The following is a 16,741-nucleotide window of genomic DNA, read 5'->3' as shown; positions in this document are numbered from 1 at the left end:
TTCTTTCACTTTGGCAAATTCTTCTCTTTCCAGCAAGTTTTGTCAATCAACATCTGTAGTGTGCTCCTGCTGCTCATTGAGTTGCTGCTGTTGGCAGGGTTGGCAGAGCTGCTACTCACCCTGGTTGTGTTGCCGCCTGTACCACCAGAACTAGGGCCATTGTCATTATCATCATCGGAGCTGTCACTGCCTCCATTGGACCCCCCTTGATCATCAGGATCAGCATCCTCGTCTTCTTCCTCGTCATCTCCTTCTCCCTCACTGCCATCAACAGCTGCAGCTTTGTCTCCCTCTCCCTCTTTGGCCTCATCTTCTTGTTCCTCCTCCTCTGCCTCAATATCTTCTTCCTTTCCCTCCTCCTCTCCTTTGTCCTCTTTTTCTTTATCCTCCTCCTCCTCATCTTCTTCTTCTTTGTCATCCTCCTCTTTGACCTCCTCCTCCGATTCATCCTCATCTGTGTCCCCGTCATCTTCAACATCTTGTGGTACTTCCATTTCATCATCTTCTTCTGACTTCTCCTCATCAAACTCTTCTTCTTCTTGTATAGGTGAAACCCGTCTCTTCCTTTTTGGAGCACGACATGACATGCCAGTTCCTGTTGATGTCTGCTGTACATATGGATCAATATCTGGTTCCTCATCATCAATCTTTGCAACTGCTTCAATGAACGTGCCAACCTGTTCAGTTACTGCCTTGCACAAGTCATTGACCACTTTGGCAATCTTTGCCTTTTCCTATATCAACATAAAAAAAATTAAGTACTCATTCAATTAAAAACAATTAAAAAAAAGAAAATGTCGGTAACTGATCCAAACTCCTTTATGCAAAAGACTTACGTGCGGATTGTACGTTAGTGGTAATTTGGATGCAACGAATGCTTGAGCTTGCAAAAGACCACCAAACAGTGGTGTCTGCTCCGTGCCCCTATACTCCTCTTTAAGCTGATGTAAAAAGGAGATAAAGAAAAGAACAAGGTTCTCAAACAGATATTGTGTTGAACGAAAACCAAAATGTTATAACCTGTGCAACTACAACAAAATGCTGGGCAGACTAGATTCTACAGGTATGCAACTGCACAAACTAAAAAAACTGTGCACCCCACAGGGCACCTAAAAAAATGTTTCTGCCAACTAATGTCACACATCTGTGCAACAAGATAAGTAAAACTGTGCAACTTGAAACATATGATGTGCCATATAAAAATGAACATGTGTCTAGATGCCAAACTAGAGCTACAAGTTGTGCAACTACAGGCATTATTGTGCCAACAGATTATAGGTTTTGTGCAACTACCAACAAGTGTTGAAAAGCTGATCTCAAAACCGTATATGCAGCTACCAAGGAAATTAAACTGAGCAGAAATGAATAGAACATAAAATAGCCACTGTTGAAAAAAAAACAAAAGGGAACTCACTTGTAATTTGCCGAACACACCAGGAGAGATCGAGTCCTTCTTGATCACCTTGGGAATGAGGTTACTGTCCCATGCATTCGCTCGTACCGCGCAGTTGCTTACTGGGATGTCATCAACGAGCGCATCAAGGTACATGATCTACCGCAGAACCAAAAAAGGAAACCCAACTTCAGTTATTATGAGGGGTATTTCAGAAACTATAACTACACAAAAAGAAGATAAACACATGGAAGTGCTAGTTTTCACTCACCATCAAGTGATACAAGCAACATCAAACAGTTTGCTTCGCCTGGTCCATGTTCCGGAAAGCTTCATTAATGTGTTCTGCTACAAATTAAAAGGCAGATGTTTGTGTTCTTGAGGTTTGGATGATCTAGCACGAGTCCGTAGCACTTTGGGCTTAGCCTCAGAGCCGTGGTTGGTGCTAGGAAAGTGTTGAATGCAACCACAAGCCAGGCCATAAAGAATATGTCATCTGTTCTTCCCGCATATCCTTAATCATCTTGCACCATGTAGTGATCTGGGGATGAGAATCTTCAGGCTTGTTGAAAGCCTCTCTGAATCTCCTAGTTGCATCCTTGTCAACTACAGATCTGACTTTTTGACCCCTGTTAGGAAGATCAAATACCCTTTGAACACTGTCAGCATCGACACGGATCCTTCCCCTGCCTGGGAACACCATTTCAAAGGTCTCTGGTTGGTAGAACTGCACCAGGAATTTAGTGAAGTCCGTTGGAAGTGTATCTGATAAATTCAAGAGGCCCCCAAACAACCTTGAAACTAGCTCAGACTTCTGCGGCGGGGATAACGAGTTGTTGAACTTTGCAAACCGCCCTGAGTATGCCCTTATCCTGCCAGCTTATGATGGTCGCTCCACATCTTCCCGGGCAGCCACCTCAACTCATTCACCGCTGGCCTGATGATGAAAAATAAAATAAAAAATAAACACAAGACAGAAAACTGGACTGAGAAAAAACTAGCAATGATCATTTGGATCAGTATTGCTAAAACTATATAAACATAAAATGGTTCATGCCAACTAATATGATGTTTTTGTGCAACTAAGAAAGCTCATCATGGCAACTGAAGACTACCAGTGTGCAACCTGCAAGAAAACTAAGAAAACATACGAGACCTGACAACTACAAAAAGTTCTAGGGGATGTGCAACGATAAAGCATGATATTGCAAGGAAGATAACATCAACTAAAAAAAGGTTTGCAAGAAACTGTTCAATAGCTCATAAACACACAAAAAAACACCTGCATATGCTACGGAAGATGAGGCACCTCCTCCAACAACTGCTGCCTGCACAAAAATGGTGACCAGTGATGTCAACTACAAAGATGCCAACTCATGTCAACTTCTGCGGAAACTATATTTACATCAAGATGACCAGTGATGTCAACTACAAGATGGTTATTGAGCAACTAGAACAAAAAAGTGGTGCTAACGGCTGCATAATTTCATCATCGCCTAAAAAAGCGAGAAACATTGATATTCAAGGATTTACTTACCCTAGTAGATGATTCAACTCGCCCTACTGCTGCTGCTACACGTCTAGTCCGCTTTACAACCTGAAACTGATCAACATCCTAAGAAAATTAAAAAAACATGGGCATGGGAAAAATTATTATATGACCCAAACAAAAAAATAAGGTGCTTGTGTCATCAGCATGCCACTTACCTCAACTTCCTCTCCCTCCTGAACACTACGCACGACATGGCTGGCGATTAGTAGGACGCTTAGTCCTCCGGCAAAGGGACTAACTTCCAGAACCCTAATTAAGCAACAAAAAACATAAAAAAGGATATATGCATACATGGATAAGAAGAAAACAAATAAAAGACGCAAAAAATATATGAAAAAATACATCTTCTTCATTGACACCCGCATCTCCTCCTATTATAATCATTTTAGCCTGTGGGGGAAATACAATAAAAGAAAACATAGTTAGAAGTTGTGCAAACAAACTAGAAAAAGCATAAAAGGTTACTTTAATATGCAGACCTCTACACATAAGCAGGACAACTAGTGCAAAAAACTGTAAAACATGTGGACAGCTAACTATTACAGTGATGTAGCCAACTGGGCAGTCAACCTTGTGCAACTGGACAACTTATAAGCCAACTAATTTCACTAAGGCAAAAAATAACTAGGCAGAAAAATAGTTAACTAAAGGCAGCCGGCTGAGTATGATAATTTGTGCAACTAGGACAAACAAAAAACCAACTAGTATAGCCAACTGGAATATATGGACAATTAGGTGCACCAGCAGGACACCTACGGGGGCAACTCGAACACGGAAGCAGAGCAACTTGTGCAACTCAAAAAATAGCATATAGACAACCTAGTACAAATCAGGAGGCAAACCTAAGCATGACAACATAGCAGCCAACCTAGTACAATGCAGAACATGTGGACAACCAACTAGTATATGGATGCAGCCAACTAAGCAGACAGATTGTGCAAATGAACAACATATAGACAGTCAACCTAGTGCAAAACAACAAACCAACAAAGTAGGACAAGTAGTGCAAGTGTAGAACATACGGACAACCAACTAGTAAAACTGATGCAGCCAACTGAGCAGGCAACTTGTGCAACTAAACAGTGTGTAGACACCCAACTAGCACAAACTAGTGCAACTGCAGAACATAAGGACAACCAACTACCATATGAATGAAGCCAGCTGGATAGAATTTTGTGCAACTAATAGAAAATCTCTACCTAAAACTCTACCAACTTGTGCAACTGAACAACATATAGACAACCAACCTAGTACATACAGGAAGCCAACTAAGCATGACAACTAATGCAAAGTGCAGAACATGTGAACAGCCAACTAAAAAAAGGGATGCAACCAACTAGATAGAATTTTGTGCAACTAAACCAAAAACTAGTTCAATCAGCAATTGCATTGCACACATCTAGACATCTAGGACATCATCTACCAACAACAAACCGCAACAAGGACCAGAACATGGTATATGGACAGTATATTGGCCGCACACGTACCTCAAACCGCAAAAATCCCAAGCACCACTCGGCCATGACCAACATAAACACTCAGTAATGAATCCCCACCATCACTACCCCTTAGAACCGCACAAAATCGAAGCCAGCATAGAAAGGGGCAGAAAAGGGACCCTATGCAACCCGCCAGATCCGCCACCGTCAACCTGGCCATGGCCTCATCCCCGATGACCAAACAGAGAGGGGAAGGATAACAGAAGGCCTCCGCGAATGTCTGCGTCGACCGCAAATCTCAACAACCACTCCACCGACACCAACACACCCTCCCACCATGAATCCCCACCATCATTGTTCCTTGTTGCCGTACAAATCCAAGGACATGAGAGTCGAACAGAAGCACACACGACATGTCTACCTACACCAAATTGACTATAGGAGGCAGTTGACGCCATATGAACCCTAGGAATCCCATCCCGCAATTTCTGCCACCGACGGCCTCAAGACGACCTATACCCCCGGCGACGAGACTGAGAAAGGAGGGATGAACTGGGTACCTGCAGTACCGACGAGGGCCAGCACCGAATCCCCCCGCGGTCCACCGGAGATTTGGAGAGCAGCGGCGTGATTCGCCGCGGAGCGAGAGCGAGGGCAGAGAGAGAGCGAGCGCAGAACAGGGAGGAACGGGAGAGAAAGGGGGAGAAAGGGCGAGAACGACTCGTGTTTCAAAAACCGCCGCCCACGATCTACACCACGCCTGCTTACATGTGAGTCCATGCTCGCCCCCGATAAGGACAAATCGTCCATGATGCGCGGTTGCATGAAACTGATCAGGGAACATCTGGCGCTCGCGCGATGCTGATCGCTCACGATCGTGCGATCACGGGCCGGCCGCCCAGTTCGTCTAGTTGGTGCGCGACCACTTTTTAGATTTTAGGTATAATCTTTAGTCGACAAGAAAGCATTAGTGGTCACCCGCAAAGGAAAAAAGAAAGTATTAGTGGTGACGGGTCAGCGTTAGCTAGCTTGATTTCGTAAGTTCGATTCCCGGCCGGGACTGTTTTATGGTTACATTAATGCTAATCTAAATATGGTGCCACGTCAACGCATTATATGTCTGCGGTGTATTTTTCAAGTTTAGGCACTAAAGTAAACATTAATGGTAAGTTTAAGCACCGCTATTAACGTGGGAGAACTCTCTAAAAACAAAAAATCTGGATTATTGCTCGCATGCACACTTGATTACGACTACTCAGAGCATCTCCAACAGCCGCGCTAAACAAGCGTTGCGCCGCAAATTTACCCATTTTTAGCGCGCGCGGAATTACTAACGTGTCTCTAGCGGACACGCAATAACCGCGCGCGGCATATACAGTTGGGCGCGCGGTCCGAATCGCTATCGCGCGCTGCATATTTGGGGTGCCCGCTTCCGCACGCGGCACACACGAGCGCTCGCGCCACACTCTCTCGCCCGCGCCACCTTCGCCCCGCATGCGCCGGCGCCGGCGAGCTGACCCGATGGACGCATGCGTCGGCACCCCCCTCACCCTATCCTACAGCCGCGAACCCTCCATCGCCGCCACCGCCGCCGCCACAAACCCTAGCGCTGGGAGCGTTGGCCACGCCTCCGCCGGAGCTCCTCTGAGCATCGGCCTCGCGCGCGGCCTCTTCATGCCACCACGAATGACCTCCGCGGTTGGTGGTGTCGCGCCGGCGCCCTCCGTGATGAAGCCACGTGTACCCCCCTTGAAGCTCCCAAATGCGGCGCGGCCGAAGAAGGGCAAGACATCCGCGAAGAAGAACACGATGGCGGACGGCTCCGACACCTCGAAGGCGCTGAGGAAGAAGGTTGTAGGGCGTGTGACGAGCGCGGCGGCCACCGAAGCGCCGGCGAGCTCACTCGTTGAGCCGGCGGCCAACGCGCACCATGTGTTTGGCGATATGCCCCAAAGGTAAAAAGATTCCTGATTTTTTTCCTTCTTTATATTTTGAATGCATACATATGGATAGCTTATTGCATTGTTCTATATACTTTGTAGTGTGAACGATGATGCATATATGTCAACTATGGGTGTTGGCTTGAACAATTCGCATTGGTCTCAAACCAATGACATGCATTTTGAAGACCATGAGTTCGAGGTGGACGAGGATGGTGAGGGCATTTTCGACGCACCAAAAGGAAGAGGAGGCAACTACGCCAACGACGAAGACGTTGTGCTATGCAAAACTTGGTTGGACGTGTCGAGGGATCCATCCGTTGGAGGTGATCAAAGTAGAGATGCTTATTGGCTCCGAATGAAAGAACACTTTAATCTTCGCAACATGAGTGGAATTGACCGCTCCGCACAATCACTTCGCTTCCGGTGGTCGACCATCAATAGGGATTGTCAACAATGGGCGACCGCACAAAAAGCGGTTGACAAGTTGAACCCAAGTGGCACCAATGATGATGATAGGGTAAGTGTCATTTCATCATTCCTCATGTACACATCATGCTTGTTGTTGGTGTTTCTTGTGCTAACTTGTTTTGTTTTCATGTAGTTAAATATTGCACAAAACTTGTTCAAAGGAGAGGAGAAGAGGACCAAGAAGGGGAAGATCAAGAAAGGAAGGCCATTTAGCTTGCCTCATTGCTATGAAGTATTGAAGGATGATGAGAAATGGAAGAAGAGTGAGGATATTGATGATTTGGATTTGAGCAAAAAACGCAAGGGAACAATTGATTTGGAAGATGATGATGAGGAGGCTGCATCAAGTGAAGATGGCAAGAGAAGCCCCACCCCAAACTCGGTTTCATACTCGAAGCCAAAACGTCCGGATGGCACGAAGAAAGACGCAAAACAAAAGAAGAAGAGGAAAGGAGATGATGAGATCAAAAATGCTATGGAAGCAATTGTCAACGCAAGAAGAGAAGCCAACGAGGTGAGGAAAATGGTAAGGAACCAAGATGCCGCGGCCGAGGAGAGGAGGTTGGCGGCCGAGGAGAGGAGGGTGGCCGCCGAGGAGAGGAAAGTGGCATTGGAGGAGAGGAAGGTGGGTATGGAGGAGCGAGCTAAGTTGTTGGAATGGGAGAAGCAATTATTCTTCTTGGACACATCTTTGTTCAATGATGCGCAAAAGGAGTATGTCAACCTTGCCCGTGAAGAAGTCTTGATCCAAAAAAGAGCCATGATTCGCACAATGGGTGGCGGTGGCCTTGGCGGCATGGATGACATTGGTGCCATGGATGGCTTTGGAGCTAACATGGACGGCATGGGTTTCATGGGTGGCTTTAGAGCTATCATGGAGACCATGGGAGGCATGGGTGGCATGGATGGCATGGGTGGCATGGGTGACATGGGTGACATGGGTGACATGAGTTTTGCATCTCTCATTGGGGGCATGAGTGCACCTCCGGGCGCCGGTGTGCCACCTTCGCACGAAGATGCCATTGAAGATCTTGGCAACACCTTTCGAGCTTCACGTGATATGGATACGGCGCGCAACAATGAAGAGATGAGGAATAATCGTCTTCGGAGGAGTCGGATGAATCGGAGGAAGATGAGGACGAAGACGAAGACGAGGACGAGGCTTGATTGTTGTGCCTTTGGTCTGCATTTTGAACTTGGTTGAATTATGTTGTGGCATGAATTTGGACTTATGGGCATGAACTTGTGGGCACAAACTTGGTTGGGATGATGTTTGTGATTCAATATATGCCATGTGTTTTGTGTTGAAGTGTGAAATTTGTGTCCAAAATGAAAATAAATATTTGAGCCGGTTGCTCGCGCGCACTGCATTTTAGCACAACTGCTGGAGTAAGCGTTGCGCGACGCGTCAAACCTGACAACGGACACGCCGTAAACCAGATATTAGCACGCCGCACATTGCACGCCTTTTGGAGATGCTCTCAGCAATCCGTCAAACAACCCACGTTTACTGCTGCAGGCTTCCTTTATCAACTGCGACAGCCTCCCTCACCACATCAGCGCGTCCGAACTCTCGCCCCACTCACGAGTTTCCCAGTCCAAGATGTCCAGCGCCCACGGCGGAGCCATGGACGCCCGCAGCGGCTACTGCGCAACAACCAAGTCATTCCGCAGTCTCCGCCCACCGCTGCCTCTGCCACCAGCGGACGTCCCACTCACATTCCCTGCCTTCGCGCTGTCGCTGCTGCCGTACCCTCTCCCCGCCCACCCCGCGCTCCTCGACGCCGCCACCGGCGAGTCCGTCTCCTACCCGGCGTTCCTGTCCCAGGTGCGCGCGCTCGCGGCCGCCCTGCGCTCGCGCGCGCTCCCGGTCGGCCGCGGCGACGTGGCCTTCGTCCTTGCCCCCACGCGGCTCGACGTGCCCGTGCTCTACTTCGCGCTCCTCGCCGTCGGCGTCGCCGTGTCCCCGGCCAACCCGGCCCTCACCGCCGGCGAGGTGTCTCGCCTCGTCTCCCTGTCCGGCGCCTCCGTTGCCTTCGCGGTCTCGTCCACCGCCGCCAAGCTCCCCGCCGGCCTCCCCACCGTCCTCCTCGACTCCCCGCACTTCCGCTCCCTCTTGAACAACGACCAAGGGGAGAACGAGTCGGCCCCGCTCGACGCCGGTGCGGTGCGCCAGTCCGCGACAGCGACCATCCAGTACTCCTCCGGCACGTCAGGGCGGGTGAAGGCGGTGGCCCTGTCGCACAGGAGCTTCATAGCGATGGGGGCGGGGCTGCACGCCCAGCACGTGAAGTCGAGGAAGGGCGTCGAGAGGAATCTGATGAGTGCTCCCATGTTCCACTCCATGGGTTTCTCGTCCGTGCTCAACGGGCTGGCGCAGGGGCTTACGATGGTCGTGATTACGGCCGCGGCCGCGCGGGCAGGGTTGAGGGGGATGCTGGAGGCAGCGGAGCGGTGGGAGGTCACGGAGATCATGGCGGCGCCTCCCTTGCTGCTGGGCATAACCAAAGACAGGTGCCGGCTGAAGAGTCTGGTGCGGGTGGTCTGCGGCGGCGCCCCTCTGCCGACGTCGGTGGCGGAGCAGTTCCGTCGGCGCTTCCCTCACGTGGATCTACGCACGGTTAGTGTTTCGTTTTCTAATAGCCAACGTACGTATTGTTTGCCCTTACCTAAAAACATACATAAAACGCGTATGGCAAATGAGACCCACAAACGCATTATAAAGAATAGAATAGAATAACTAACTAACAAAAGTAGGTTTATAGTGCGCTTTGACGAAAGCCACATATCGTGCTAACTGGGTCCCAAGGAATCGCTTTTTGATGAGTTTTCGTGAAAGTAATACTTTTTTTTAGGAAAGGACCACTGGGCACCCAATTTCGCTGAATGAAATTGACAACACCAGTGAAAATGATATACCACCCGGTTTTAAATTTGCTAAAAGATGTGCTCTGTTTTAATATTTGGGAAATTGGATTTAAGGAAAAGGTGAAGATACAAAGGGAAGCAAAATGATGCGACGGGTCTGGGAGGAATCTTTATAGCAGGGGCTAATTCAAAAGGACATCACCCCTGCTCTGCGTCAAACTGTCCTCAAAATGCGGAGACAAGTTTTTCTTTTGAAACTATCATGTTTATTAAGCAAATTCGGAAACTATATGACTGAACGCATAAAAATCGAATGATACCGTCGGCTTCCTGCTGGTCATCAAATCTATGACCCCGTCAGCATCTTGCTGGTCCCGGGACCAGCAGGAGGCCGACAGGGTCATAGATTTGATTTTTATGCATCAAGAAGTATAATTTCCGAATTTGTTATAAAAATTATCATAGTTTTAAAAAAATCCGGAGACAAGGGAAGCGAGTGAGGTAATGGCAAACAACCCAGTTTTAGGAAGTTAGTCATGTATTTTAGCTGTCTTATGGGTTTTGTAGTTTTGTTCATAATTTTGAAACAAAACATGTTTTCCGAAAAATGTTCATACATTTCAAAAATATTCACATTTCCGAAAAAATGGAGTTCCAACTTTTTCCCCATTTTTATAAAGTCCGAGTTTTCAAAAAAAAGGTTGACTACTTAAATAAAGTTCAGAGTTTCAGAAAAATAGTAGCATTTTTGAAAAAAAAAGACATTCAAAAGACGTTTCAGTTTAAAAATATTTTCAAATAAAAGAAATGTCTGCCACAATAGCCGGGTTGCTACAATGGCCAGCAAGCTCTCGATTAGCTATAGTTCGTGCAATGCCCCTATTTGACGCAATTCCTCCTATTTGACGCAAAGAGTCAAATAGGAGGGTTATTCTGGAAGCAACAGAGGAAATCATGTTTGCCGTACCAGGATTTTTACCGTTGCAGCGTTTTTTCATCATTTATTGATGACGTGGTTTTCTACGCCCGATCCTCTTCTCCTTTTCTTCTCTCCCTTTCCTCCCTTCTCTCTCTCTCTCTCCCCGCATGAGCCATGGCTGATCGAGCACGCCAGAAATGCACTGGCCTACTCCGCACGAGCCACTACCGGCCGGCTACAGGAACCGCGAGGTACCCATCTTCTTCCCTGGTTGCTTTTTTAAAATGTTTGCAAGAACCCAATTGTAAAAAATAAGGATATGTTTGCAAAGTTGTAAAAAACTGAAGGTTGAAGAATTTTGTTTATCAGAATATGAGGAATAGGCACTTACATGTGGGCCTCACATTGAAGTTAACGGTTAAACAAATGGATAAACAAATGATTCTCTTATGTGTGGGCCCCAACTGTCATAATCCGGTTCAATTTTAAATTGCATGGTCATTTGGGTTTCTTGAAACAGTCGACCACACTTTTGGTACATATCAGCAACAAACAAATTTGTGGTTGTTTTTTGAGATACAAACCAGAAAGTGGTAGTTTTATGCTAATTACTCGATATGTTCATATAAATTCTCGATGGAGACCGATGCGGGCGATCTGATTTTGAAAATCCACATGTTTTCCTTGAGGGCCTCCCATACCTTCTAGTGCTTCCGGGAGGAAGTCTCGTAAATGAGCGGAGCAATGTCTTTGGGCTTGCGTACCAGAAGTCAAGGGGAGTCCCAAAATGGTGTCCTCACACTGTTCTCGACCGTGATGGTGGTACAGGCATAGAAGAAGTTGAGGTCTTCCTCATCACATAGGTTCCCTCCCCCGACCGACAACTCTGTGGGCTCCTTCCACTCGTACCAGGGCCAACGCAAATGAAACGCCCGCACGAACTTGTTGGTGTTGAGGACCCCAAGTCCACCATAGGCAAGCGGTCGACTGACAATGTCCCAATTGACCTTGCATTTTGACCCGGTTGTCTTATCCGACCTTGACCATAGGAAGGCCCGCTCAAGCTTCTTGATATTATGCAGGACGGTGGGTTGTATGACCAGCAGCGTGATGAAGTAGATCACTTGGGAAGAGAGGACTGACTTGACAAGAGCCGCACGCCCAATGGTGATGATGTTTTGGCCCTCGTATGTCATCATCCTACTTTTCGTACGAGACTTCCTCCCGGAAGCACTGGAAGGTACGGGAGGCCCTCAAGGAAAACGTGTGGATTCTCAAAATCAGACCGCCCGCATTGGTCACCATCGAGCATATCACACAATCCTTCACCCTTTGTGTGCTCCTGCATGAGGTGCACCTCGATGAGTTTGCGGAGGATGAAATCTTCCATGCACACAGAATCTGGGCACTATTCCGCGGCCTCTGCTTCAAGGGCACGATTTCTAGGGTTGGTCCTCTCGCCCATGGACCATATGGTTTGGAAGGCTTGGACACCGCCAAAAGTCAAGTTATTTGCTTGGTTCGCGCTGCAGCATAGTATCTGGACTGCCGACAGATTGGATAAGCGGGGTTGGCCTAACTGTGGCCCGTGCCCCTTGTGCAAGGGGGTGCAGGAGTTTGGTTCCCACCTTTTCTTCAGATGCCGTTTCACTCTCAGGCCATGGAACATGGTCATCCAGAAATTTCGCATCCACGACATGGATACGTCTGCATGGTACTTATATGACTCTGTTTAGGCATGGTGGGCGAGCACGAGCGCCATGGGCATCGCCAATCGAAAAGCAAAATCATCGATTAGCATGCTGGTGTCATGGGTCGTCTGAAATGAGCGTAACACAAGAGTGTTCAGGCAAAAGAGCGCACCTCCGCAAATTTTGCTCAACATCATCGTCAACGAGGCAAACCTTTGGACCAAAGCCTGGGCAAAGAAATTAGGGTCTTTCATATCGCGAGAATGATTGTCATGCCGTATCATGGGTGTGTGTTGTAACAAACTCTTTCTCCTTATTTCAAATATGAGGCAGATCTTTTGCCTTCGTTTTGAAAAGAAATTTTTGTGTGTTTTTGAGGATGACGCTTCATGGGGCGTCCATCTTCAGCCTTCGATCACTGGTTCAGTACAACACAGTACTGAACCGCCGCAAACGCATGATCCCATCCTTGCTATTGAGGTACATCTACCGTGGTTCCTATGTACGCCTGCCACTTTCCCCCTTTTTCTTTTCTTCAATGATTGATCCAACTGCTGGCTTTTATGTGTGAAACACCTACTCCTTAAGAAACACACGTGCTTCTGCCCCTTACGAACACTACCAAAGTCTCTTCGGGATAGTAATCACATTATGCAGTATATTTTCTTTACGATAAAGGATTTCCCCGTTTTATATTATAAAGCAAAAACCCGAAACATCCGATACATCCAGCTCGCTGGGGCCGTAACACATATAAGCCCAAAAGAAAAAAACAAGAAAAAGAAAGAGAAATAAATGCCGACACCGGCAGATCAACGAAGAAATGAAGACTGGAACTGCTGCACCCTACGAAGAAGTACCACCATGCTCCCAACATCCCGAAGCGCCGCACACCAAGCAACACTTTTAAGAAGGAATGCGACGATGCCGCCGCTGTTGCCCGAACAAGTTTTAGGGTTTCCCCCGGTACACAAGGGATAGTGGGGAAGGGATATACCCAATGCCCCTCAGGAAGGTCCGACGGCGCTCGCAAGCGTCATCACATCGGTGCCGGACAGGCCGACAGGGGTTTCTCCCGATCCACAACCACCACCACCACCCCAGGCATTTCGAGATGCACCACCCCATCAGCCCCCTCCCCCTCCCCAGCCTATGCCACCATGATTACCGGACAACCCTCACCGCCTCACTGGAGCTGCCAACACGAGACTTGAAGAGGGAAAGGAGACAACGGCCACGGGAGCGACCACATTTCGACCGGAGGGAGGGGACAGCCTCCACCACCGCATCGGAGCCGATCAGACGCGGTGACGAGGACTTGTCGGGCCTCGACGGCCCGGTCAGGCCCACTTGGACCTGGACAGTCCTGTCACCACGCTGCAGCTCGCCGACCAACGAAGTCCTCACCGCCCGAAGCCACCACCACCACGCCACCACCAGGGAACATCGCCGCCGGATGCGGAGCCACCGGCCCGCCCCAACTCAGATGGGGCCCAAATTTCTAGACGAGTTGTTCGTAGTTAAAAGACTCATTTCTGTATAACGACTGTAATTTGCAGCCATAAGATCTGCTCACAGTATCAAATTTGTGCAAGTCCAGGAGATTTTCAGTACAACTTCTAAGATCTTGTGGCTTAAATGTGCCTCAGGGTTATGGCTCAACTGAGGCTGGGGTCGTATCCGTGATGGTCGACCGGGACGAGTGCTCCCACGTAGGCTCCGCCGGCCGCATCTTCCACGGCATCGAGGCGAAGATCATCGACATCGTCACCGGCGAGCACTTGTCCATCGGGCAGAAAGGGGAGCTGTGTTTGAGAAGCCCTTTCATCATGACAGGTGAAGCCACGGGCATTTTCCTGCCACGCACATTGCCTTCAGTGCGCGCAGATTGTTGTGACGCTGCGCTGAGATTACTTACGGTTTTTGTGCCTGTCAGGCTACGTAGGCGACGACGAGGCGACCGCAGCCGCTTTCGATTCGGAAAGCTGGCTGAAGACCGGCGACCTTTGCTACATTGATCAGGATGGGTTTCTGTTCGTGGTGGACAGGCTCAAGGAGCTCATCAAGTACAAGGCCTATCAGGTCTGCTCTTATCAGCTCCTGTACCATGTGTTATTATTGTCATATACTCCTACACACTACCAATTTAGCAATCTGATTTGCATGATTGATGCTTAGCTGGATAAACTGAATACTGCAGGTCGCGCCTGTAGAGCTGGAGCTTATCCTTCAATCGTTGCCAGAAATTGTTGATGCTGCAGTTATGCCGTAAGTCTAATGAATGATGGTAACAGTTTACCGCGTTCTGAATTTTATGATGATCGTAACAGTTCTGCAGTATTGATGGTTCTAGTGAATTTGCAGATATCCTCACGAAGAGGCGGGAGAGATACCCATGGCGCTCGTGGTGAGGCAACCCGGTAGCAAGATCACTGAGGCACAAGTCATGGAGCATGTGGCGAAGCAGGTGGCGCCGTACAAGAAGGTCCGCAAGGTGCTCTTCATCGACTCCATACCCAGATCGCCGGCCGGGAAGATCTTGAGAAGGCAGTTGTCCAGCCATCTGTCCAGACTGTGATCAAGCTTGTGATCAGTGAGGTCCTCGTCCGTGTTAGTTGCAATGGGAAAAAAGAAGACTTAAGCCCTGTTCGGTAATCGCCCGCTCCCGGAATACTCGGAGCGGGGTACTCCTCCGATTTGAACTGCAGCTCCGCTAACTCCGCTCCCGGAGTTGTGGAGCGAAGCGGTACCGAACAGGGCTTTATAATATCGACAACAACTGTGGAGTGCTCAATGTTGATGTTCAAACCTTGTTGTGCCCTCTTGGGATATGTCGCGAAGCATTTTATTTTTCTTCCGCCTGTCACTTGTCAATTCTCACACCTAGAATATACTGTATATGTTTGATTGGTGCGTAAAGTGCCCTGCCCAAAATTTAGGCAGCCCTATTTTGGTCCTTGCATTGCTTGCTAGCCAAAATTTTGGTTGCCTACGGGAAGTTGCACATTCCCTTGACAACTTTTGCCAATTTTTGGGCTAGCAAAGGGCCAAGGAATCTCTAACCAACATCTTGGCTAGTCAACTATTCGTAAGCTCATCGCGCTTCTCAGGCGACACGATACCGACCTAACCCTAGCCCTGCCGCCACCCCTCTCTCCCTTCCCCGCCACCACATGAGGAGTTTGTTGGTGTTGTTGCGTGTCTGCCGAGGAAGGTGGCACCGAGGATCTGTTGCCTTGTGTTGTTGTAAGGGGCTTTGGAAGCTAGGACGGTGGCCCTGGATGGAGACGGTGTCACCGATCTCTCCCGTAGATGGCGCTCACAGGTGCTGGCAGTCCCTACCGGCCGCATGGGCGGCGTTAGGGTAGAGGGGGCTCGTTGCGGCTACGGCTGGCTTCGATGGCTTCTTCGGGTTTGCTTCCCAAACTCCTCCCTCTCATCGTGGTCCTCCCTCGATGATTTGGTCGTGGATCCTTTCGGGGCGTCGGATCTGGCAGCCGAGGGCACTACTAGGAAATACCTTATAGGCAGATGCTTATCAATAGCGTTGGACTCGGAGCCGGCGGTACTGTTAAATAGCAGTAGCGCGTGCCTGGAATCGGCGCTGCAGGTCCTTCTTAGTAGCAGCGCGGGCTTGGCCACCCGACGCTACTACTAAGTGGTCCCGCCGGCCAGCCCGGGGAGGCAACAGTAGCAGCATTGGGCCTGGAACCCGTGCTGCTACTAACATCATAGCAGTAGCGTGGGGCCTGGACCCACCGCTTCTAGTATGTATACACATGCCAGCTTGTGGGCCCCGACTAGTAGTAGCACCGAGCCTGGTCACTGCGCTATAGGTAAGGAGCTTAGCAGTAGTGTTGGTCCTTGCCCCGCGCTACTGCTATGCTAGCCTGACCCTCTACCTCGCCCGCATTGCTCACTCTCCCTCCTCAATCTGTCTCCCTCACTCTCCGTGCACCCTCGTTCTCCCGCGTTGTCGCCGCCGTCGCGCGCCGCACTCGGTAAGCCTCTTCCCTCATCGCCCTCCTCCTTCCTCCTCCTCCTCCTCCCTCCTCCAGCTGCCACCCCTCCCCCCTCATCCAACCACCACCCCTCCTCCCTCCTCTCTCTTCCCTAGCTAGGTTTTGGGGATTTTCTTCAAGTTTTAGAATTCCTTCAAGTTCTAGGTCTAGATGGAGATGATGGTCAGAAAATTCATAGATGTCGTAGTAGTAGCTGAGTAGAAATGAAAATGTGAAGCTTGTTTTTTTAATGAAAATGTGAAGCTAGCATTTTTTGAAATGAAAATGCGAAGTTCGTATTTTTGTAAAATGAAATGTGAAGCTAGTTTTTTTTTGAAATGAAAATGTGATGCTGCTATTTTTTTTGAAAAAGTGAAGCTAGTCTTTTTTTGAAATGAAAATATGAAGCTATTTTTTTTTGAAATGAAAATGTGAAGCTAGTATTTTTAAAAGGAAAATGTGAAGCA

At 48.6% G+C, this 16,741-nt stretch overlaps 1 protein-coding gene across 1 annotated transcript; it reads left to right on the top strand.

The window, feature by feature from the left end:
* The first annotated feature begins 8,349 nt into the window (after nt 1–8,349).
* Nucleotides 8,350–15,229, top strand: LOC119295087 (4-coumarate--CoA ligase-like 7). Its single transcript, XM_037573414.1, has 5 exons — nt 8,350–9,415; nt 13,923–14,109; nt 14,210–14,355; nt 14,474–14,541; nt 14,638–15,229. Exons 1-5 carry the CDS (start codon nt 8,399–8,401, stop codon nt 14,849–14,851), a joined length of 1,632 nt encoding a protein of 543 aa, XP_037429311.1. The 5' UTR covers nt 8,350–8,398; the 3' UTR covers nt 14,852–15,229.
* The last annotated feature ends 1,512 nt before the right edge of the window (nt 15,230–16,741 follow it).

Source organism: Triticum dicoccoides, chromosome 4B, assembly GCF_002162155.2.
Source record: "Triticum dicoccoides isolate Atlit2015 ecotype Zavitan chromosome 4B, WEW_v2.0, whole genome shotgun sequence".
Lineage (NCBI taxonomy): Eukaryota > Viridiplantae > Streptophyta > Magnoliopsida > Poales > Poaceae > Triticum > Triticum dicoccoides.
Note: the sequence above shows the minus strand (reverse complement) of the source record. Positions and strands in the feature narration are given on the sequence as shown.

What these genes read in the sequence shown, in the direction of transcription:
- LOC119295087 (XM_037573414.1), top strand. Translation starts at nt 8,399, where the DNA reads ATGTCCAGCGCCCACGGCGGAGCCATGGACGCCCGCAGCGGCTACTGC. An exon ending in CTCACGTGGATCTACGCACG is followed by an intron (nt 9,416 to 13,922) that starts GTTAGTGTTTCG and finishes AATGTGCCTCAG; the next exon opens with GGTTATGGCTCAACTGAGGC. An exon ending in GTTGATGCTGCAGTTATGCC is followed by an intron (nt 14,542 to 14,637) that starts GTAAGTCTAATG and finishes GTGAATTTGCAG; the next exon opens with ATATCCTCACGAAGAGGCGG.